The sequence below is a fragment of the Rhinatrema bivittatum genome, chromosome 2 (genome assembly GCF_901001135.1).
Source record: "Rhinatrema bivittatum chromosome 2, aRhiBiv1.1, whole genome shotgun sequence".
Lineage (NCBI taxonomy): Eukaryota > Metazoa > Chordata > Amphibia > Gymnophiona > Rhinatrematidae > Rhinatrema > Rhinatrema bivittatum.
In genome coordinates this window covers 224,887,281-224,911,901 of record NC_042616.1, presented here as the reverse complement: position 1 = coordinate 224,911,901, position 24,621 = coordinate 224,887,281, and the positions used below count along the sequence as shown (strand labels likewise).

The 24,621-nt window shown below is 41.8% G+C and overlaps 1 protein-coding gene across 2 annotated transcripts in view; it reads left to right on the top strand.

Moving 5' to 3' along the window:
* Positions 1-17,295, top strand: part of RFTN1 (raftlin, lipid raft linker 1) — a 355,139-nt gene extending 337,844 nt beyond the window's left edge. For both annotated transcript variants that reach the window (XM_029589243.1, XM_029589244.1), the window contains exons 8-10: positions 7,039-7,142; positions 8,676-8,757; positions 15,994-17,295. In XM_029589243.1, the coding sequence (XP_029445103.1) occupies positions 7,039-7,142; positions 8,676-8,757; positions 15,994-16,449 (642 nt within the window). In that variant the 3' untranslated portion in view covers positions 16,450-17,295. The remainder of the gene's footprint in view (positions 1-7,038; positions 7,143-8,675; positions 8,758-15,993) is intronic.
* Positions 17,296-24,621: the final 7,326 nt, after the last annotated feature.

Genomic DNA, 24,621 nt, shown 5'->3' with positions numbered 1-24,621 from the left:
AGGAAGATTCTGTGCATCGCTTGCATTTTCAAATCTTTGCACGTTAGATTGCACAAATGAAGCAGATGTGCGCTTTCATTTTGGAAGCTGGTGCAGAGTCTGCAGGTAAGAAGGAGCCGCCGACTCTGCATCAGTGTGGACAGCTTGAAAATTGCCCCATTAGAGTGCAGTCTTATAGATGCAAATGAGTAGAAGCCAGAAATTCTAACCGTTCCCTCTGTTCCCAGGGTGTTGGACCGAGCACGGGCCCTCCAGTACCGGGCAATAACAGCTGCTAAGGGTCACTTTACTCTGGATTTTAAGTTGCCAAAAAAATGATTGTCCCGAAGCCTGAGCGTGGCCCTGCTGCAGGAAACCTCCCGGAGAGCTTGCAGAGCTTACTATGGCATTGTTTAAAGTGCCCGGCAGAACATAACTGACAGCCAGTGCAGATTCCTGCTGCGATAGACTTAACAGCACATGTTTTGAGCATCCAGTCTAGAGTGCATTACAAATATAAAGCCTTTCTTTGTAATTCCACTGGGAATAAGTTGGCATACAGAGTATAATTTAACGCTACATTAGAAAATAAAATATCGAGACCCTGATATGGGGTCCAAGAGATGAGCTAGTTTTATGAGTTAGGCAATAGTAGCACAGAATGGAAGAAGTTCAAAACTGGAAAAAGACTGGACAACCAAAAGTACCATATTAGGACTTATTCTCTTATATTGGCATTAAACACTGTAGCAGGCAAAGCATGCGTTTTAGTAAGTCATTTTCAACAAAGGCACTCTCAGGGATCAGGGCATATACATATTCTTGTAGCATGTTCTCTTTTCCTGAAAGCTTGAAATTCTGATCCTTTAAAGGAACCAACCCATCCTTTTTCAGTCTCAAGCTCCAGCTCTTGAGTACAGACAGAAAATGCCAAGTCAAAGATGGCTCATGCTACCACCATGAAATACATTTACGCTTAATCCAGGCAAATAAATTATTCTGATTGAGCTTTACCTATTAAAAAGACAAGCAAGACCCAGATTCATCATTTAACTATAAATTTTGCATGCATAGTGCCCACAATAAAAAAAAAAAAAGGGGGGGTAATTTGAGAGAGAGAGAGAGACTCTTTATAAGGCTCTCATATTAGTCAACTATTTATACCGCTGTAGGAGAGTTAACTAGTAACTGGAGGTGAGGTTTTGGTGTTGGTCTAGGGTTTGGGGGGGCAGTATTACATGCACTGTCAGAGGTACGAACAGCACAGTACACATCAGTGAAGGTTTGATGTGATTTGAAGTGAGGAAAGGTACACAAAGATGAGATTTGTGCATTGTACTCTCGACCTAATTAGGTCGAGAGTACAACACCAAAACCTAATCTCGGGATACTAGTTGACCCTTCTACAGTGGTATAAATAGTTGACTAATATGTGTGCCTCCCCAGAGGCACTCACCATCTCTCTCTCTCTCTCTCTCTCTCTCTCTCTCTCTCTCCCCTCTCCACTGCACTCCACTCCTTTTTTTCCTGCCTGCAATAGGATTTGCAATTTAGCGCAAATCTCATTTCAGGCATGTTGCACAGTATAATACCAGGAAAAAAGGTGTAGTTATTTCCAGTGTTAAAACATGCAATAACATGCATTACACTATCACATGCAACATTAAACACCCCTCATTTTCATAAACTCTGCCCAAACTCCTCCCTTTTGATTAAATTTTTAGAATTTGCATACGCATCTTGCAACGCGTTATTTATCGCACGTGTTATGGCGTTATCACAGGCTTTAGGGCCCTAACGCCCATGATAAGGCCCTCACACAATTTGATGGATGTCCCCTATGGTTTGCAGTGTTTTTTCTTCAATTAAAGAAGCTCTTCAAGAAGAAAATTTCATTTTATATTCATTATGTCATTTACATCCTCAAGTCCAATGTTTTGCTATATTGTACATAGCACAGGAGAACTGATTTTCTCTTTTCCACCAGAGGATTTTGGATGGCCTTTCTTCTTTGAGGTATGACACTTGTTAGTGGTACCAAGTAAACAGATTTGGCCTTTCCCAAGTGGTTCTTTCAAATGATGTGATTGCATGCCTCTCTCTTTATATTGCTGCTTTGTAGAGATGGATTGATATTCATACCAGCAGCTATGGGCAGAGGTAGGCAGTCCCCATGGACAGCAGTTCACTTAGGTTTTCCGAATATCCCAAATGAAGAATATGCATATCCCGAAAAACCAAGCACACTGGTATCCACAGGGACTGGAGGCTGTCTAACTCTGGCTATGCAGAAGCACATTGAGGCAAATCATTGCGACTGTATTATAATTTAAATCTGGAGGCAATAATTGTCAAAAAGAAACAATGCAGGGCACTTTCTCTTTGGAAATTAGTATAAAGAACATATGTTGAAAGCAACCACATACTTTGCACTGTTTTTCTGCGCGGGCAGCTGAGAGGGGTAAAATAGCCATGCATACTTGTGAAAATGTCATGTATGTACTCTGTTTTCCACCCTAAGCTAAATGTGCCTCTGCTAATGCCTCATCTCAGTCTGTATTGAAAAGCAGACACCGTGGAAGCCTGGGGGTACTTTTAGCTAGGCAGAGGAGGGCAGTTTTCAGGCAAGTCATTTTACTTGGGTGAAAAGCTATTTGCCTTTGACAATTGCCATCTCTGTTTCCAGTTTGTTTTCAAGTAATCTCATTGCCTGCATCCCCTAGCAGTACTCTGTTCCACTGACTTAATTGTTGAGAATGTCCATGTAGGGTTCTGAAGACATAGTCTTGAGTCCTTATAATGAGCTGCCTGTCTCTGTCGACCTCCCATCCCTAAGCACTGACCATCTATGAGAGTGTAACACAGCAGCATTACTGCACATGCTAACAGAGAGCAGTGTGCGGAGCAGGGGAGGCAGGGTGTATACTCCTCCTCATGTGCACTCCACCCTGTGACACCCTTCCCTTTGTCTGTGTACCTCACTGCCTTCTACCACCACCAGCCTGACGCCACCCTGCCTGCGCCTCTCCTCCCTTCCTCCCTCTCAGCCTCAGTCAGATAGATGCCACTTGATCCCGGCCTCTCCTCCATCCCTCCACATACAAGCCTGAAGGCATTACCTCCTTTCTCCTTCTCCACCTACAGGGCCAGCCTGATGCTGCCAGACCCCACTCCTTATTGCCTCACGGTGCACTCTTGCTTCCTCCCCAGATAGTGCTCCAAGCCCCACCTCCTCTTCTTCCTGGAATTACCTCCATCTCCATGTCCCAATTCCTCCTGTGATATCCCCCATTTCCAAGCTTCACACCGCCCAGTGATACTTCCTTCTCCAAGCTGTTTCCCTCCCCCATGATCCCTTCACCATCAAATAATGCCTCCATCTCTTAATTCTGTAATGACTGCTCTATCTTGTCTGCTCCCTTCCATGGTGACAGTGTATGTCTTTCCATCATGGCATTTTCAATTCCTCCTCCTCCTCTCCTCTTCCCCCTTCTCACTAGTGATACTCCTTTTCTGTCCCTTCTCTCTGTGACACTTCTCTTCCTTTTCCACTTTGCTCCCTTGACATATGCCTCCTTGTCACCCCTTCCCCTAACTCCTCTTCTCCATAGTGAAAATTCTCCTTTATCCCTTCCCTCCAATGTCAGTGATCTTCATTTTGACCCACCCTTTCCTAATGACAATCCTCCTCTACTTTCACCTCATCCCAATGCAAACAATCCTCCCTATCTACTCTTACCCCATCTCCTAAAGCCAATCTTCCTTCTCCTCCTCCTCCTCCTCACCGTGAGTAATGGCATATTATAAGGTGATGAAGGTAGGTGTCTGGAGGTGTATCAGCAATGGTAGGAAGTGAGGGCAAAGGGTGAGGAAGAGCATCATGAAGAAAGGTGGGCAGGAAAGAAGGAGAAGCAGAATAACTGGAATTGCAGGGAGGATATTTGAGGAATATCCTCTCAAGAGAGGCAGGGTAAGGAGGAGTGTTACTGCGGTGGTATAGGAGTGATTATCAGTGCTATCATGGGGTATGGGGACTCAGAAAATACACTAGCATCATGGAGACCAGTTACGGAGAAGCCGAAATATCACTCTCGGGAGAGGGGAGGGGAGGAAGAAAAGGATAATAGGCAGCAGGTGAGGATGCAGGAAGAAGGACCACTCCCATTTTCAAAATCCTTAATTGTGGGCTACCCCTACTTTTACTACTTGTTTAAAAAATTTGATTTAGAAATATTTAAAAATTCCTAAAGAAAATAAATCTTAGCTTATGATAGAAGTGGTCAAAAAGCAGGTGGAATGTTAGGAATTCATAAAACAATGTAAAATAAAATTGAGAATATCATAATGTCTCTGTATTGATCCATGGTGTAGCTGAGCATTGTGTGCAGTTCTGATTACTCCATCTCAAGCAGATCTAGAGAGATACAGAGAGGAGTGACCAAAATGATAAAGGGGATGGAATGGCTGTCTTATGAAAAAAACAGGTTAGAGCTGTTCTGCTTGGAAAAGAGACTATTGAGAGGATATGATAGTGGTTTATAAAATCATGAGTGGGGTGGAACAGATAACTAGAAATGGTTATTTATCCATTCAAATAGTACTCACTAAGACTTTGGGTACACTCCATTAAATGAATAATTAGCAAATTTAAAACAAATCATGAAAGTATTTTTTTCATTCAGTGTGCAATGAAGCTGTGGAATTTGTTGCTGGAGGATTTGGTGATGGCATCTGACATAGTTGGGCTTAAAAGGGGTTTGGAAATGTTCCTAGAGTAAAAGTCCTTAAGCAATTATTAGCTAGGTAGACTTGGGAAAGCCACCGCTTATCCCTGGAAGTGAGCAACAAAAAACAGATCTACTCCTTGGGATCTTCCACATATTTCCTAGTGACCCAAATTGGCCATTATCAGAGGCAGGATTCTAAGCTTCGTTGATAGACCTTTGGTCTGAACCAACATGGTACATCTTATATTCTTAAGTAATCCTCTCTGGCTAGAGCTTTAATTATCATTTAATGCTCTGTGAGTTTAAAGCTTGAAGCAAAATGTTTCCATACAGGGCATCAACAGATAGTAAATGGGGACTATTGTATATATACAGCATATTGACTGATATTGAAATGGCTAATAGTTGACCTCATGTCTTACATTGAGCCTTGGGAATCCACCGAAATCCTTTAATGCACATTCTATTAAATTACTGTCTACTTATTCAGCCACATGTACTAAATATTACTCTATAGATACAACATAGGAGAAACTTCTTAATAAGTCCTCTGTAATAACATGCTAATTTTACTTAGGTTTTGGTCTTTTATTTTGTACTGAACATATTTACAAATAGAATATGAAAAAAGTATATATAGCTACCTACACACACACACACACACACACACACACACACTCATGCACCCATACCTCTACCTATTTATTTTGGAAGCTACACACACATTGACTTAATTTTATAATGACAGCATAAACAATAGCAAATGATGACATTGGGTCAATAAGGCAAGATGTTCTCCTGAATAAAAGTCAACAAGTGTCTGTTATACAGTATTCCTTTTTCTGTTTTCTTAACCGTTTTGAGGGTAACAGGCTCATTTGCAAGCATACTATGTCTTGTACTTGCATAATAATTCAATCTGTAGCTTCAGTTTTCAGCCAATTTAGAGTTATTACTATTATAGAATAGCATGGGGTATATAGGTGACTATGATTTTCCATTAACCTCTCTATTTTTCTTTGTTGTAACATAATTGGTGTCTTTGAGAATTTTACTCATTGTAAGATACACAAATATTTTCAGCCTAGGATATTTTTGGTGTATACACATACAGAACTCTAGTTCTGAAAGTATTTTGTTGTAGAAAGACTCAGCAAGAGAGAAAGCCATTGAGAAAATGAAGTTGTTGATGTCCAGAAATAAAGCCATATTAGAGATGCTTAAAAATTACTGTAGTTTGGTGCATATACCAGAGTAAATCTCTGACAGCCAATCAGATTACTAGATTATTGATCTTATTTATTCATGGATGAAAATGCTTAGTCAATTAAAAGTCATTTGGCTTGTAGAAGTACAATGCAAGTTTTATTTCAACCAATCAGAAAGCTCAGTAGCATTTGGACAAAGAATATTAAGCAATAACAATGCAAAGCTTCAGTAAAATTATCTATCTCTCTCTATATATATATACAGTGTATATATCTAGGAGCCATAATTATATGGAGTTTCTCAGCAGGTTAATAGTTCCTCTTTCTCCTGTCACTATATACTGTATATAGTACTTTAATGAAAAGAGTAGCTGTTGATCTTAAATCTCTGGTTTGTTCAGAGTTGGCTTTTCAATTAATGGCACATAGAACAACTTTGAGAAATACCTGTCAGTGTAGAGTGACAGCAGGACTTTACACCATTCCTTCTGTGTATCTAAACATTATTAGGCATAATTAGGGTTATGTGAACATTGCCCAATCCAACACAAACTGGACAGATTTAAGCACAACAGGGAAGGAATGTCAAAACCTAATGGAGCGAAATCCAATAAGAATTGTTGTGCATTGGGATGTCAGTTGAGTAATATGTCAGTGATGTCAATTGTTGGTTTTTCAGGATAGAAGAGTCATCTTAAGTAAATATAGAATGTACATTGCTTCTTTATTCAAAAGAATTGAAAGTCAGGTTCCATTTCATTGTTTGGTTGACACTGACCTTTTTGGTGTGTAGGTGAGGGAAATGCAAGGTACTTTAGTCAGGAGATGATAAAAGCCCTTCCTTTACTTTGGTTTAAGGATATACCCCAGAACCAATGCAAATTAATGACTAGATATGATTCTTTACCAGCTTTGAAGATGATTTTGAACTATAGATACATATGGGATAATGATAATGCGTAAAGAGATCATTTAACTCTCTAACATGTTTTATGACTTCTACATGTCTCGCATTTTTAAAATGTAACTTTTTTCATTTCAGCTTTGATCATTTTAATGTGGTATTATTGAACCAAAGGCTACACTTCAAATTGTAATTCCCATTTATAATTTTTCTCCCTTAGGGAGTTAAAGTGCAAACAGATTACGTCCCTCTCTTGAATTCCCTTGCTGTGTATGGTTGGCAGCTGACATGCATACTTCCTACTCCAATCGTAAAGACAAACAGGTATTTGGGGTATTTTTTTCTTACTCTCATAACTACAGTCTCACAGAGGGTTCCATCCAGTCTCAGCCATGCCAGTATTCATACAGGATTCTCAAAACTAAGCTCTGGGTGCATTCAAGGCAAAAATGAGTGGATGGACAGGCATTTAATTATATTGTAAAATGGTGACAAATTAAAAAAAAAAAATCTCACGTCTGTATTCTTAATTATTTTCTTTAAGGTAAATAAATTAATTCTGTTATGATTGTGTTGTCCCTATTCTTTTTGCATTTTTTTTGTACTGTGGCACTTAAATGGATCTTTAATATTGCAAAAACAGGCATATCATACTGCCCTTTAACTTCCAGAGCCTTGTTGGAGATTTCAGGGATTTTGCAGGATCTTGATTTTGCTGGAGGCTCTGATATATGAGGTGTCCTTGTGCTTGGAACCTCCAGCAAAATGGATAGTACAAGTGGTAAGTTTGTTGAACACAAAAGGATCATCTGTCTGTTCCTGGATTCTCTGGGGCTGTTTATGAAAGACTCCAGACCCTTGAATACACTGTAAACAGACTAACGTGCCAGTTTTATACACAGTGCCTCATAAAATCTGATCCACCTAGGCACACGGATCACAATTTACCATTATTGTGGTTTCGTAATGAGCCAAATCTGAAAATCGTTAAATATATTTAAGAAATGTGGTATTCTGTGGAAATAAATATGTCACTAAAGTCCTTACTATCTCTACTCCCTAAAGTCTTACGTTTGAATCCGGCAAGAATATAAAGCATTCCAGCAATGAAACATGTTTTTTCCCATCTTAATGCATGCACTAATTAATACTCAGTAGTAGAATTTCATTATCGGAGAGTCAATTGCTGCACTTGGCCTAGATTAAGAGCTTTTCAACGCAAAGAGTAAGAAGTCTGGATACATAGACAGCAGCCTGGATTGTCATTGGGGATATAATGGGGACAGCCTGAATATAATATAATCTACATGGCTATTTGTAAATGCTGTGATGCACTGGTCAGAATGGTGCTTTAAAGAGCAGCAAATAAGTGAACAACTTATGATTTTAGATTGTTTGCAAACATCCACATTTAAATTAGCTTTTCTACTAGAAAAAAAACACACACCAGAATTTAGTTGGCTTTTTGTCTTTCATAATTACAGGAGTCTTCCAGAAGTTTTGTCCCATTCTTAGAGCTTATGTGAGCTGCACCCTGCTTCCTGGGGCATGATCCTTCATGCCCTAGGGAATATGAAGAGAATTTTTTGCCTAATGAAGAATCATATAAAGGTTAATAAGCATTTAGAATCCATTAGGCTTAATGCACAGGTACTTCAAAATTAAATTTATTAAGCAGATGTCAACATGAAAGGTCAAAAGGGCCAAGAAAATAATCTTTGTTAATTTGTTTAATTTTTGTTTTGTATTGATTTTCTTTTTTTGGGAATAGGGGGGAAGGGGACATTTGATTCAATGTGAGAGAGGTTAAATTGTATCCATAAGAGTCTAATTCATTCAGAATGCTCTGTTTTGCAGGGAAGGGAATTTATCCACTAAGCAGATTGTCTTCCTGCAGAGACCCTCACTTCCCCAGAAGCCGAAGAAGAGAGAATCAAAGGTACATGGCCTTGAATTCCTTTGTCTGTTTTCCTTGGCTGAGTTTTAATAGTTTTAATAGATTTGTGCAGGCTTAGGAATGTCAGCTTATGTGTTTCTTGTGATTTAGAAGTGTGACTGAGCTGTGTCAGGACATTTTTGAGCAAGGGGCATTGATTACTACTCTTACACTGAAGGAATAGTGCAGCAGCACCTTCTGACAGGAAAGCTGTTTTTTCCTTCCTCTTTTTTGTCAGTCTAGGGGGTGATCTTGAGACTGCATGGTCTGCTGGAGATAACACAAGCATGCAAAATAAAATCACTACACATGACACTGAAGTGGAACAAGTGTATGTGGGCGTGTGAGACGGTGAATAGTGATATGAGGCAGATGTCATTTCTCGACACAGTAATGTGTATTTTTAATCATAAGGTTTTGTTCTGTGTTTTCCCTTGTTACACTTTACTTTTGTTAACTTGCATCTGCAACTTGGACATGCCAGCAATACCACAAAGGAATTTGTAAGATATTTATTTATTTATTAAATGAACATTTTATTTTCAACCTTTACCAAGCTAATCTCAAGGCAGATTACAATCAGATTTATAATTTACAGTGCTTGTAGGGAAACTTGAAAGTGGGCATACTCAGAAGGGGTATATAAGATAAGATTGAAGGGAGCCTCTGTCGCTGTTGTTGCCACAGTTTTTATTTTAAGTGAATTTATGGAAAGCCTTAACTCTTTTCCTGAAGGTAAGGTGTGATGCCTCAAGGTGTAGGGATAGCGCAGTTTTGGGGTATAGCAGCTGAATGCAGAGTCAAATGCAAGTTAATCTGGTAGAAGCCAGAAGAGGAGAGGATAGAAGGGCCATTTGGAGAGATTCCAGAGCTGAGTTGTTTACACATTTGAAGACATAAGAAAATAAGAACATGCCTATACTGGGTCAGACCAAGGGTCCATCATGCCCGGTATCCTGTCTCCAACAATGGCCAATCCAAGTCACAAGTACCTGGCAAGTGAAGAGTTTTGAATTGTACCTTATATCTGACGGGGAGCCAGTGCAGTTGATTTAAGATTGATCTTAAATGATTAGTTGCTTTAGCCTCTTCTACCAGGATTCTTGCAGCTGTACTTTATAAGTGTTGGAGGCATTTGAGATTATATTGTGAAATGCCATGAAAATAAAGATTATAATATTTTGGTTTAATAACGGTGATGATCCATTTGGAACATGACCACAGATGAAAAAGACCTTGTTTTCTGGTTATACTTGCACTTTTGCCCTCATAAATGCAACTTGACTTATATTTTATTAATATGTGGTATTGCACACAAACTTTGATAGCACAGAAAAACAGTAGAAAGGAAAAATTGGACATTTGTGGAACATGGCATTCTCTGTACTGATGCACTGGTAGAAAATTGAATATTATCTTTTTCCTATCTAGCGTAACAGGGATCTAAAAAAACGAAAGCACAAACACATGCCAGACTAACAGGGAGATGCATCAAGCCATGTTAGTGCTCTAACACGTGATATACGTGATATTTTGCATTTCCCCGCCCAGATTCCCTCCCCTATTACAATGACCTTCTATGCATGCAAATACATGCAAAGAAGGTCATGCATAGGCAATCCCATGCAAATATTTTATAACAGCCGACTGAGAGTGTGGTCAGGCTACACCTCTTGGAAAAACGGTAAATGTGAGGAGGGAGGCCCAGAACATTAATGCGAGTCCCGAGACTCCTGCCTTACATTTAAAGAGCCAGCAAAAAAAAAAAAGTCGCGCCCAAATGGGGAGATTGAGTGGGGTTCACTGCTAACTCCCATCTTAACCCAGGGCTGCTATTTGAGGTGGTCCCGATTCCCCCCCAAATTTTAAAGTAGATTAAAAATAAGCCCACGAGGCGATGATCCCTGGCCCCATCTTTCCCCCCCCCCCCAATTCATGCAAAAATAATCAGCTTTGGATCTCTCCCCCCCCCCCCATTCCTACCCCCCAAGTGACCAAAATAGTGTCCCAGCCCCCCCCCAGTCAAAAATAGTGTCCCAGCCCCACCCACCCATACCCACCCCCCTCAAGATGAAATAGTGGCTAGTCAGGCAGAGAAGCTGTTGATACAGTAAAGCAGCAGCCTCTTGGAGGAGATTCATGGACTCGAGAATGTGATGAGGCAGGAAGTGCAGGGCCTTCATGACACCATCCGAGAAGAAGCACAGTGCTTCCATAAGGCCATCCGGGAAGAAGCGAAAGCTTCCATAAGACCATCCAGGAAGAAGCGCAGGGTATTCAGCAGGCGGTATGGCCCTTTGCTGGGTGACAGAGGACCAAACTGCAGTGTGGAGGGAGATGTCGCAGAGGATTGTCCCCCTTCCAGCTGCAGCCACTAGTGGCTCCATGGCCTTTCATGGGGCCCTGGCTGCAGTATTCACCACCTTACGTTGCACCATATGCATGGGTGGGACATCCCCATGCTAATGATCCCCCCTGTGTCCCAGCCACCTGCACTTCAGCCTGCACCACCTTGTGTCTGGATACCACCTCACCAGGCACAGGATCCACCTGCACCACCACCACCACCACAGCCAGTGCTGCCTCCTGCTGAACCTTCCTGCAGCCATGAACTTGAACTGCCACAAGCTGCTTTGCCCTCTGAGGGCAGCGTGAGTGGTGGCAGAACTCCATCTCGCAGGAGCTCCCAGTTAGGGTAGCCTAAGCCCTGTAAGCTTCCTGCAGCAAAAAAAAGAGGCTGGTTAAGGAAGCCATAGTTTCTTTTGTTATCATTTATTTTGGTGTACCTTTTTTGTAAATAAATTTACATTCACCTTCTGAAATGTCTTTGTATCAGATTGCTCCTTTCTTGTATAGCCTGCCTTTGACTCATGTGATGTATCTCCTGCAATTGTGCCTGACTCAGTTCCTCTCCTTCCTCCTCATCCTCTTCATCCTGATTCTCTTGCTGTCTCTCCGGAGGAGGCATGTGTCTGTTTTGGACAAGGTTATGTAGCATACAGCAGGCTAGAAAGATCTCACAGACTTTAGGTGGCCTGTAAAGAAGACATCCTCCTGATCTGTCCAGACAGCGGAAACTTGTTTTAAGTAAGCCAAAGGCTGTCTCGAAACAGCCTTTGGCTTACTTAACAGGGTCGCTACAACAGGGACCTCTGGTCTTGCAGGGTCCCTGTTGTAGCGACACTCAGTTGCAGTCCCTGGGGTAGCTATGGTGATCATGGACCTCCTTTTCCATTGCCGCACCAACCTAGTGGAATCTTATTCCATTTGAACTCCGGTCTTTAGATGATGTAAAACAATTCAAACATCTTTTGAAAGAGTATTTGCTCCTTCGTGCTTATAATGTATGTTAGAGAAATATAAGTGAGAATAATGCTTATAATAAGCTGCGAGGTATAGTATATACGATCTAGAGCTAATGTCTATCTAATGTATTTGTATATGGTATTGGTTATTTAGTTTCTGTGAAACTAAAGATTTGTGTGTTACGTATATGTTAATTACATGTTTTTATTATGTATGTATGCATTGTATATCGCCTAGCCTATCTGTGTTAGGCGATTAATAAATTTTAATAAATGAAAATGAAATGAGTGGATAACCTCTTTCTCCTGTAGGAGAGAAGCCACAGAAACGCTGGGTTAGATATACCTTATGGGTTTGAGAGTAGGGCAGTTCACAAGACTATTTTAGAGCAGGCCTGCAGTGCAAAATCTCAATCGATCTAAATGTAAGGGAGACAATAGGAAGCTGTGAAATTGGTATGTGGTAAGTGCCTTCCTACCTAGAAGCCATCCCACAGTAACGTGTCCTTGCCAGAAGAGGTCATGTATTCTTTATTATGAGAGAATGTAGGCATCGTGAGTGGATCCTAGAAACTGGGGCACAACGTTCATAATGATGCCCTTGGCATCGCAGACCACTTGCATGTTTAAGGAGTGGAAGCCCTTACAATTGCAGTAGGTGGCCTTGACTTTCCCCTGGTACCCTTATGGGGACATGAGTGTAATCGATGGCTCCCAAGACAGAGGGGAAACACATACATTGATCAAAATCAGTCATTATTTGGTGGTGGTGTTGTCTTCTGTAAGGGAAGGTTATAAAGTGTTGTGTCTTTCTGAGCAAGGCAGCCAGGACCTGCTCTATACATTTAGAGGTGTCAGATTGAGTGATTCCAAATGTGACCCCCCTAGAGGTGTCTGGAAGGTGCCAGTAACGAAAAAGGCCAGGGCGGTAGTGACCTTGATGTGTTCTGGCAAAACATGGCCCCTTTGGTGGTAGATTGCAAGCCCTGCTCTAACAGCTGGCATAGGTACTGCATGGTTTCCTCGTTGAATCTGAACCTGCGCATGACTTCCTTCTCTGACAGATTAAAAAACTGTGTCCCAGTCCTGTAAACTCTGTGTAAGGAATACCTCCCCCTCCCCCTCTCGTTCTCTTCTCAGCCGTATGATCCGAGTACCCATGCAGCTATTAGAATTATATTCTCGAAAGGGACTCCCAAGAATGAGTAGCCCCCCCTCAATAGATGTAGGTACAGCACACGCTCCGAGCCTCCTTTGTAGATCCCCCTGTTCCTATCTCATCCCTTTCTATTTCTATAAGCACCAGTCTATACCTGAATATCTTATCACATCAAGATAACCCTTTTATCCCTGATTCAGTACCCTGCAAGCCAGGTGGTATGTCCCGAAATACTAATCCCCTGCCTCCCCCAATAGTCCCAGATTGTCCCTGACAGACTCCCTCCCACCCTCTGACCTGCTTTCCATGTCCACTCACTCAGAGGAAAGCACACAAGTGAACATGAAAGTGTGCACTGCCCTGCTAAATAGGCAGTAGCGAGTGTATACGCTAAACGCGCCACCTCATAAGTGCACGCCCTTAATAATATATGTCATACATGCATATGTATGAGGCCCGCCCCAGCATGCCCATTTTTTATGTGCGCATAGTTGCGCGCACACGGCTACATACAAACACAAATGCTAGCTGTATAAAAATAGTGTCCCCGCGTGCCCGGCACACGTGCACATATCGCAACGATTTGACACACGTGGGGCTTTTAAAATCTACCACATAGACAGGAAAGGATTACATTGCGTGAGGCTGTCTTTTGGCTCCTGCATGGTTTTTTAAACTAAAGCAGGAAAGAAAAGCATTCAAAATGTTCACAAATTGCACCACTTTATTCTCATTCAAATCCGCTGCGGTACCTGTGGATTGGAGAGTGGCCAACTTAATGCCCATTTTTACAATGGGCTCCAGGAGTGATCTGGGAAACTACAGACTGGTCAGCCCGATGTCAGTGCCAGGCAAAGTGGTAGAAGCTATTCTAAAAATAAAATTATTGGCCATCTGGATAGAAGCAGACTAATGGAGCAGAGCCAACATGGACTTAGCAAATGGAAGTCTTGCCTTACAAATCTGTTAGATTTTTTTTGAAAGGATTAACAAACATGTTGACAAGGGAGGATTGATTGATATAGAGTATCTGGATTTTCAGCAGGCATTTGACAGTCTCTCATCTGAAAATTTAAAAAAATGATAGGATAGGAGCCAATGTCCTATTGTGAATTGGCAATTGGATAAAAGAGAGAGTAGGATGAATGGTCATTTCTCTCAGTGGGGAAAGGTAACTAGTGGTGTTGCCCCAGGGATCTGTACTGGGACCCGTGTTTTTGGAACATTTATAAATAATCTGGAAAAGGCAGTTATGATTAAGGTGATCAGATTCATAGACGACACAAAAGTATTCAAGCTGATTGGGAGAAATTGCAAGAGAATATTGTGAGACTGGGTGATTAGGCATTTAAATGGCTGATGAAATTTATTGTGGACAAGTGCAAAGTAATGCACATAAGGAAGAATAATTCAAACTAGGTACCCAGTGCTGGGTTTCATATTAGGCATCATCTCCCAGGCATAGGATCTTGGAGTCATTGTGGACAATACTTTGTAAACCTCAGCCCACTGTGCAGTGGTGGTCAAAAAAAGCAAATAGAATGTGAGGTGGTATTAGGAAGGAGATGGAAAATAAAACAGAGGATATCATATGCCTGTATTGATCATAGTGTGACTGCACCTAGAATATTGTGTGCAGTTCTGGTCACCATATCTCAAAAAAGACATAGCGAAACTAGAAAATGTACAAAGAAGGCTAACCAAATTATAAAGGGGATGGAATAGCTCCCCTATGAGGAAAGATGTATAAGGTTAGGGTTCTTTAACCTGGAGAAGAGACAGCTGATAGAAGTCTATAAAATCTTGAGTGGGATGGAATGGGTTAACAGGGAATGGTTATTTTTCCTTTCAAATAGTACTAGTATTAGGGTACATTGGATGAAGCTAATAGATAGCACATTTAAAACAAATTGGAAACAGCATTTTTTCATTCAGTGTACAATTAAACTGTGGAATTTTTACTGCCAAAGGAGGTGGTAATAGCAGTTAGCATAACTGCATGCAAACAGTTCCTTTAGCAAAGGTCCATGAACCATTATTAACCATGTAGACTTGGGAAAGCCACTGCTTACCTCTGGTTATGAGCGAGGACTGGATCTATTTTTTTGGGATCCTGCTGGGTACTAGTGACCTGGGTTGGCCACTGTCAGAGATAGGATGCTGGCCTTGATGGACCTTTGGTCTGACCCAATATGGCATTTCTTAGGTTTCTTATTTCACAATCTAAATTCTTACATTTTATGTGCTGTTCCTTCTTATGTTGCATATGGTGTTTACGCACGTGTATGGCATCTCTGGTCACGATTTCTTCAATTCACTGCTAACAATGTACACCTTTCAAGTTTGAATACAGCTTTTCATCTGAGAGCATCTGCAAGGACTGAGATTTCTGTTTTCCTACCTTTAGCACACTTTGGAATGTCTGGCAGGAGGCTGTGGCTCACCACTGAAATGTTCTTCAGAGAGCAAATGACCTGCCTAAAACACTCGGCATAGAAAAGAGTCATATGTGATTATATGTGTTGTAGGCTAACACCGTTTAGGACACTAGCTTGATATTGAGTAGTCTGGGTTTTCTTGAATTTCTCAGTGCAGTGACACTCCGAACTAATCCCTCAGGATAACTAATTCTTCTGTAATATTATCTCCCCCTTCTATGAGTGATTGATATTAAAGATTCAATGTATGCATTTCTGTTTTGTTTTATATGATTTCTATACTACTTAAAATTATAGCACTTGCTGTTTTCATATTTTATTTTTTTTTTGTTTTTAGTTTCAGTGGCGATTCTCCAAAGAAGAGAAGCAAGGGAAGCAGTCAAAGAAGTCTGTGAAAGATAAAGTAAATGCCAAAGAGAGCCAGCCCTCGGAAGAGAACCTGATAGAGAACAAAAAGAATGTGGAAGAGGAATCGGCCAGAATAGAGGATGTCGAGGACGGCCTCACAGATCTCAGGATTGAAATGGATGGCATCATCCCCCAGAATGAAGCCCAGACTCTCGCAGAAGAAAACCTGCAGCAAGAAAGCGGTCAGGAGTCAGAGGAGAGGCTGCATCCAGGCCGTCATGAGGGGGATAGCATGGAAATATTTGCGGATGGCGAGAGTAAGGAGCAGGATTCTTCTGGGGAGAGCTGCGCCGCAGGGGTGGAGGCTGACCAGGAGAGCACCCCGAAAATCACCATGGAAGAGGAAGGAACAGTGGCAGCCACTCAGGAAATGGAAGGAAACTAGGCTGGGAGCAGGCCAAATAATTTGCCAACCCGAAGAACTTGCTGAGCACTTCACTGCTGTACATTTAGAGCATTTAATTTCACAGCTTGTGTATTCTCTCACTCTAACTCTTCAAAATGCAGTGGAACCATGCATTCAGGCTTACAGTAGCGGGCCAACCTGCTATCACTTTTAGTTTCCGTCTGTAATGGAGTTTAAAAATGATACTGCCGTAAAACTAGGATAGGATAAAAATATATTTTCCAACATATGCGCATATCTTTCTTTAAAAGGGTGCTTTCTGATTTGAAATGCTCTATAAATATATGGATACATACAGCACTTCAACTGTTCTATTTAGAGGAAGGCTTGCTCAGTATGTTTTAAATGATATGGAGTTGTAAGTATGGATCAAATACTGTGGACAAATTATCACCCATCAATTTTTGTCTAGTTGGAGTAAGATGATGAAGTGCTACTGGGCTGGAATGGGAACCTTAGAAAGATTGTATTTAAGACTTTGTTTTCAGTTTGTAATTTATGGCTTACATACTGAAAGCAGCAAAGTAGTACATATGCACTGTATGGCTGACGTGGCCTTCAGAGATGAAAACATATGCATCATGCATGCCCTTCTACAGGATATTCTTACAGTGCAATTTCAGGTGGTTCATTACTTGGCCTCGGTTGGTATAGGGAACTTAAGGAAAGATCCATGTTCAGCAGTGAAATGAAATTCCACATAAACACAATTAACGAGCAAGAAGGGCTCTGTCATGTGTATCTCAGTTATTTTGGATCTGGATTTTCTAAAATCGCAGGCCTTTGAGAATCCCAGGGGGTGGGAGGGGGGGGGGTGAAGTGGGGGGCAGGCCGGCGAAAGCCGGCAGCGATTGCACCTCCGCGGTGAAATCGCTGCCAGCTTTCGCAAACCAATAGCGCCACCGTGAAAGGTGGTGCTATTGGGTGCGTTACTGGCAGCGATAAGGGTTCTTACCTTTTCACTGCCAGCGATGTCTCTGCCGTGTCCGCCCCGGTGCTGCCCCGACTCCTCCCCTTCCAGTGCTGACGCTGCCCCGATCTAGGGATCGCACGCGAAAAGGGACTTTTCGCGTGCAATCCCGTTAGAAAATGACCCCCTTGATGAGAAAAAACAAATCTGTCAATCTAATTGGCTAGTTCTGCTGCTTCTGATGAATAGTGCTTAAAATGCACCGCTGATATACTACTGTGCATTTCAAAAGGAATAATATCTTCAAACAAGGTGATTTTTTATTTTATTTTAACATGGATTAATCAATTTAGGTTTGCTTTTGAAAACATTACAAGATCAACAGAAGAGCCAGAGAGATACCCATAATACAGAAAATAAACCAGAATGCATGCAAACTGACAACAATTACAACCATTTTCCCACTAACACCTCCTTGAAACTTAACTAATAAACTGCTAAAATGTACATATGTATTGTATGGATTTTTTTTATACAAATGTCAAGGCTAAATACAATCTAGATTTGTTTCAGTCTGACCAAAAACTGAACTTTCTTCTACTGCTTTTCTTTCCTTTCACATTTAATCCCAGCAAAATTCCTGATATTTAGACTATTTTGGTTGAGGGTGCCATGTAAATTTCTTAAATTGCTGTTAAGTAAACATCACCTGACTGCATTCTAGCAAATGAAGAGAAGCATGCCACAGTTGTATTTGTTACTCATTATATCACATGGCACTGTCATTTTACTTTTGTACCTTTTATCAATAAAATGTTTTCTTCTCGAGGCATGCTACCACATTCAAGATAGTTTTCTGTTATACAGTATTGCTCTTTTTTTGCCAGTACAATAATAAATAATGTGAGCCTTCTGTTGCGTTGAACATTCTTAAAATAATTCTATAATCCCCAGCTAGGTTTCTAAGTTCTGATTAAGGGTATTTTTGAGAGAGAGAATAAATAATTATAATTTGTAATCTTTGCATCTATGATGGAAAAAAATCTAAAATCCTGTACTCTGCCTTATTATGTTTCCTTTATTCATTGCTTAAATACACGTATATAGTGTCCTTGGGTAATAATGAAAATGTCACACAGCCAGAGTCTACAATTTGATCATCTACATGGCAAAATTTAACAAATACGAATTACTCCTACTGTACTATATATATATATATATATATATATATATATATATATATATATATACAGTCTGTTCCTGATCATATTATCTAACACCCATCACAGCAACATAGTCTGGAACAAGAATTAATCTGGAATCGTTTATTTATTTACAAGCCGTTAAGCCCGTTAAAACGGGCTACATCCCTCTGTCTCTCATCTCCCCCTCTTCACCACCCCCTACCTCCCTCCCTCCCACTCAGTCCCTCCCTCCCCCTCAGTCTCACTCCCTCCCCCCCTCTCTCCCTCCCTCCCTCTCACTCTCCCTCAGTCCCACTCCCTCCCCCTCCCTCTCTCCCTCTCACTCTCCCTCAGTCCCACTCCCTCTCACTCTCTCTCAGTCCCACTCCCTCCCCCCCTCCCTCTCAGTCCCACTCCCTCCCCCCCTCCCTCTCAGTCCCACTCCCTCCCCCCCTCCCTCTCACTCTCCCTCAGTCCCACTCCCTCCCCCTCCCCCTCTCAGTCCCACTCCCTCCCCCCCTCCCTCTCACTCTCCCTCAGTCCCACTCCCTCCCCCTCCCCCTCTCAGTCCCACTCCCTCCCCCTCTCAGTCCCACTCCCCCTCACCGTCCCACTCCCTCCCCCTCAGTCCCACTCCCACTCAGTCCCACTCCCTCCCTCTCACCCTCTCACTCAGTCTCACTCCCTCCCTCCCTCTCACTCAGTCCCATTCCCTCTCTCTCCTCCCCTCTCACTCAGTCCCTCCCTCTCTCTCTCCTCCCTCGTTGCTGCCGCCGCTGCCACCCACCACCTCCGCTGCCACCCGCCGCCGCTACCACCGGACGCCGCCGCCGCTGCCACCCGCCGCCGCTACCACCGGACGCCGCCGCTGCCACCCGCCGCCGCCGCTACCACCGGACGCCGCTACCACCGGACGCCGCCGCTGCCTCCCGACGCTGCCACTGGACGCCGCCATTTTTTTCTTTTTTTTTCTTGCTCAGACCGACGTGCTCGCACGCACATGCGTGGTAGAGCTGGTCTCTACTGCGCATTTGCGGCACGTCGGTTATCCTTCGTTTATTAGGTAGGATTTTGTTAGCCATTTTATATACCGTCATTCCAAGAGATCACAACGGTTTACATCATGACATAAGTATTATAGGAACCAATTACATTCACTTGAAGTGTTCAGATTTCATACAATTTAGGAAAAGACACAAATTTAGGCAAAAGACACATATATTGACTGAGGCGGCCAGGTGATGGGGAGATATGAAGGGATGGGGTAGCAGGGTTGTGGAAGCAATTATGACAAAAGGTACTGGAGGGATATGAAGAAGGGAGTTTAGAGAAGATGTCATCTGGCTTAATGCGTTGTTAACAAAGGGGAAGTTTAAATATTTGCAGTTAAAGTGCTCTCCTGTATTGAAGTGGATGGGAACTGTGAAGGGGTATACAGGAAATAGCATCAGAATTCCTTAAGGGACTGGCTACAGGTATCTGGCTTGGTCTAGTTAAGCACAGCCCAGATTGGAATCCAGGCCCAGGAAGTCCTCCAGAGAGGAGAAGGAAGCATAGAGTACACAAAAACTGCCTACTTTTGATGTTGTGACTTTACTTTAAAGACTGCAGAGATAAGCAGGTCTTTTATGCTTGTTTTCATTTTGTGTAAATAATAAAAGCTTTTTGTGAAGAAATGGCTGGAGTCCAGACTCCTCTGTCCTCTGGCACATTCCCCAAGTCTCGGGCCGCTCCCATGGCTTTACAGGGACTTTTAAATATAATTTCAGTGCCAGGGAAAGTGGCTAGACAAATTAAGGGGTCTATGTAATAAAGGATGTTAACGTTAAGGTAGCACTTTTCAATGAGGGTGAAGTCTGCGCGTGCTTTGTACTCAAAACTGTACCCTAATTTTCAAAGTGAAAGCACGTACTTGTGCTTTCAAAATACCTTGGAAAAAAAACTATTTGCACACATTTACACCTGGCAATATGTTTGGATAGATTTCCTGGTGAAATTTACATGCATACTTTTTAAAACTAAAACATATTGAGGCAATTTGCAATCCCTCCCACCCTGCCCCAGGAATGCCTCTCTAAAATGCAGGTAAAAATGTACACACATATATTTATCCATACATTGGGCAGGCAATCTTATAATAAGCCCATTTCCTCAGATAAAGCACTGCTTTACCCATAGAAAGCATTTTTTAAATTCCTGCCTTATGCCTGCATTAAATGCGAGTGTTAGCTAATGCCCATGTATAATCGGAGAAAATTCTTTTTCACTCAACGCACAATAAAGCTCTGGAATTTGTTGCCAGAGGATGTGGTTAGTGCAGTTAGTGTAGCTGGGTTCAGAAAAGGTTTGGATAAGTTTTTGGAGGAGAAGTCCATTAACCGCTATTAATCAAGTTTACTTAGGGCATAGCCACTGCTATTAATTGCATCAGTAGCATGGGATCTTCTTAGTGTTTGGGTACTTGCCAGGTTCTTATGGCCTGGATTGGCCACTGTTGGAAACAGGATGCTGGGCTTGATGGACCTTGGTCTGACCCAACATGGCAATTTCTTGTTCTTATGCTTGCACATTAGCATTATAATCATTTCCCCTACAGAAATGTTAATGTGAAGACAAATGACCTAATAAAATCTCGTAACAAATGACATCATTAGGTATTAAATCTGGATGTACTATCAGCATTAATACCTATGAGGCTTAACATGACCCACCTAACGTTGCAAGATTAAGTACAATTTAAGAGGTGCAAATAACTTTGGCAGCCTTAGTAGTTTGCGGTAACTTAGACCTCTGGGGCCCAGATCCTGAAACCCCCTATCCTATCCCTGAAACAGAAAAGGAAGCCTCCAGGATTCTGCCCCCTTACCTCATTCAGCTCCCAAAATACTAGGAACCTGCCCAAACACAGCCCTTCAGGCACCCTATCCCTATCAGTCCTTCTGCATCCCCAGAATCTACCCACAATCTCTTCTCGAAAACACATCAGCCCTTTCAGAACCCCACCCTAAAAACACATTGGACCTTCTTGCCTCCACATCCTGAAAAATATTGGTACTTTCAGGATCTTTCCCTCCCAAACCCAGCCTCCCAAAATACTATGGACCTTTTGGGACTACCACCCTCCTGCCCCCTCCAGAAACACCATGGGCCTTCCTGGAAGTAGTGATTTTCTTCCAAGTCATCTCACATCACTGACCTGGAACTTTTTTCAATTTGATTTCTTTTCCCCATGGCAGCTGGAGCAGAAGGTGAAGACTGCTTCTTGTTACAAATGGGTATTTTATTTTTTATTTTCTTTTAGAAAATCATCACTGCTTTTGGGCCTTTCTCCCAATTTGAAACACAGAAAAAACACATTGGCCCTTTCAGTTTCCTATGCCCCAAAACACACTGGTACTTCCAGGACTGCCCCATTTCTAACTCATCCTTCCAGAACACCATGGGCCTTATGGATATACTACCTCCCAGCTATACAATACAAATGGTACCAAAACTCACATGGTTACTAATAAATAAAATACAGCACAATAAATATATAACAACATTAAAATAATCAGTAAGTACCCCAAATAATAATGGAACAATATAAAGACATACACATAAAATGATCATAGCATTTTAGTCAGATTAACCCAAAGGACCCACACAGCATAGGCAGAATATGAAGTACAGGAGATCTTGGATGTTAGACAAGGAAGAAAGGAACTACAATATTTGATTTCCTGGAAAGGCTTTTTATCTGCCTGTTTCTTAGCACAAAACTGCGTCCCGCTGCAAAAGTCTTCGAGTGTTTTGCCATAATTCAATTAATTTCCGAATAGCAAGATCAACCACAGGGCAGGAGGAAGATGTGGCAATGGATAATGGTACTCGAGGATGTCGTCCAAAAAACAAATAAAAGGGAGAGGTTCCTGTGATCTGGTTAACATTATTATGGCAAATCTTGGCCCATGAGAGTAATGACATTGTAAAAATGTCTTGAGAAACTGATTAGTTCGCTCTGTCAGACCATTCGTTTGTGGATAGTAGGCTGAAGAAAAATTGAGTTGAATCATGAATTTTTTACAGAGGTCCTTCCAGTAACGTGTGGTAAACTGGACTCCTCTATCCAATAAGATGTGTTAAGGAAGTCCTTGGATTCAAAAAATATGTTGAACAAATAATCGTGCTAATTCTGGTGCAGATGGCAATCCAGGAAGTGCAATGAAGTGGGCCATTTTTGAAAAACAATCTACCACTACCCAGATAGTATTATTCCCTTCTGAAGGAGGCAGATCTGTGATGAAATCTGTGGCAATATGAGTCCAAGGCCTCTCGGGTACTGGTAACGGTTATAGTAAACCCCAAGGTTGAGTCCTGGAGTTTTTGTGGGCTGCACACATAGGGCAGGATTCTACATATCGTTTTGTATCATTTTCACACTATGGCCACCAATAGTGATGGGCAAGAAGTTCCTTAGTCCATTGGAATCCCAGATACCCCACAAAGTGAGAGTCATGAGTTCAACAAAGAACTCGTTCCCTTAATCATTTGGGCACAACTGTCTTCCCTCCCAGAACTGTAAAAGTAGCAGTGACCATGATTCGAGCTGGGTCTATAATGTGATGAGGTGGATCAGGGGTTTCATCAGGATAAAAGCTTCTAGATAAGGCATCAGCTCGATGATTTTTCTCTGCTGGCCGAAAAACGCAAATTAAAGTCGAAACGACTAAAGAATAAGGCCAGTCAGGCTTGATGAGAATTTAGTCGCTGAGCATGAGAGATATCAGCCCAGTATCTTGTAGATAGTAACAAAATGGTAAGCTCCTTTCAGTAAGTGTTGCCATTCTTCTAGTGCCAGTTTAATGGCCAGAAGTTCTCAATCACCTATAGAATAATTTTTCTCAGTAGAAGAGAATTTCTTTGAGAAGAAGGCGCAGGTAACTAATTTCCCGGACTCCGTTGATTGTAAGAGAATTGCTCCAACTCCTAACACAGAGGCATCCACCTCCACAATGAATGGTCTGGTAGGGTCTGGGTGTTATAAACAGGGATCTTTGATGAATTCTTCTTTTAACTGTTGGAAGGCTTGAATATCTTCTGAAGTCCAATTACATACACTGATTGAGGCCAATCCAGAATCACCTTAAGTTTCTCTGGATCCATTTGCAGTCCAGTCTGGGAAATTATGTAACCCAAGAAGACTAATTCTTCTCAGCGGAAAATGCATTTTTCTAGTTTTGCATACAATTTATTTTCTTGCAAACGCTAGAGAATTTGTTGTACATGAACTTGATGCTGGCTTGTAGTCTTGGAAAAAAATTAGAATATTGTCTAGGTACACAACAACATGAGAGTATAAGAGATCTTGAATATGTCGTTTACCATGGCTTGAAATACTGCCAGAGCTTTACAAAGGCCGAAGGGCATAACTAAATACTCGTAATGACCATCACATGTATTGAAGGCAGTTTTCCATTCGTCCCCCTCCCGGATCCATACCAGATTATAAACTCCTTGACGATCTAGTTTAGTGAATATCTGTGCTCCCCTAAGCCGATCAAACAGCTCTGTTATAAGAAGTAAAGGGTATCAGTTTTTCCTGGTAATGGTATTCAGACCTCGATAATCGATGCAAGGTCGTAGGGAACTATCCTTTAAAAAAAAAAAACACTGCTCCCACCGGAGAAGAGGATGATGGCCTGATGAATCCATGGGCTAAGTTTTCTTGAATGATTTGATTTATGTCCTCAGTTTCCAGAACTGATAGAGAGTACACTCTTCCCCAAGAAGGAATTTTCCCAGGAAGTAGATCAATGACGCAATCGTAATCTCGATGTGGAGGCAAGGTTTCAGCTTGTATACTAAAACCATCAGCGAGATCTGCATACAGGCCAGGCAATGCAGGAAGAGTTGGCATAGAACACTGGATGTGAGAGGGTGCCTTTACTGGAATCAAACAGTTTTTATGGCAGTTTGGACTCCATTTTTCCAGTTGTAGTGTACTCCAATCAACGTGCGGTTGATGTAACTTCAACTATGGCAGACCCAATATTATCTGATTCACTGCAGAAGGTA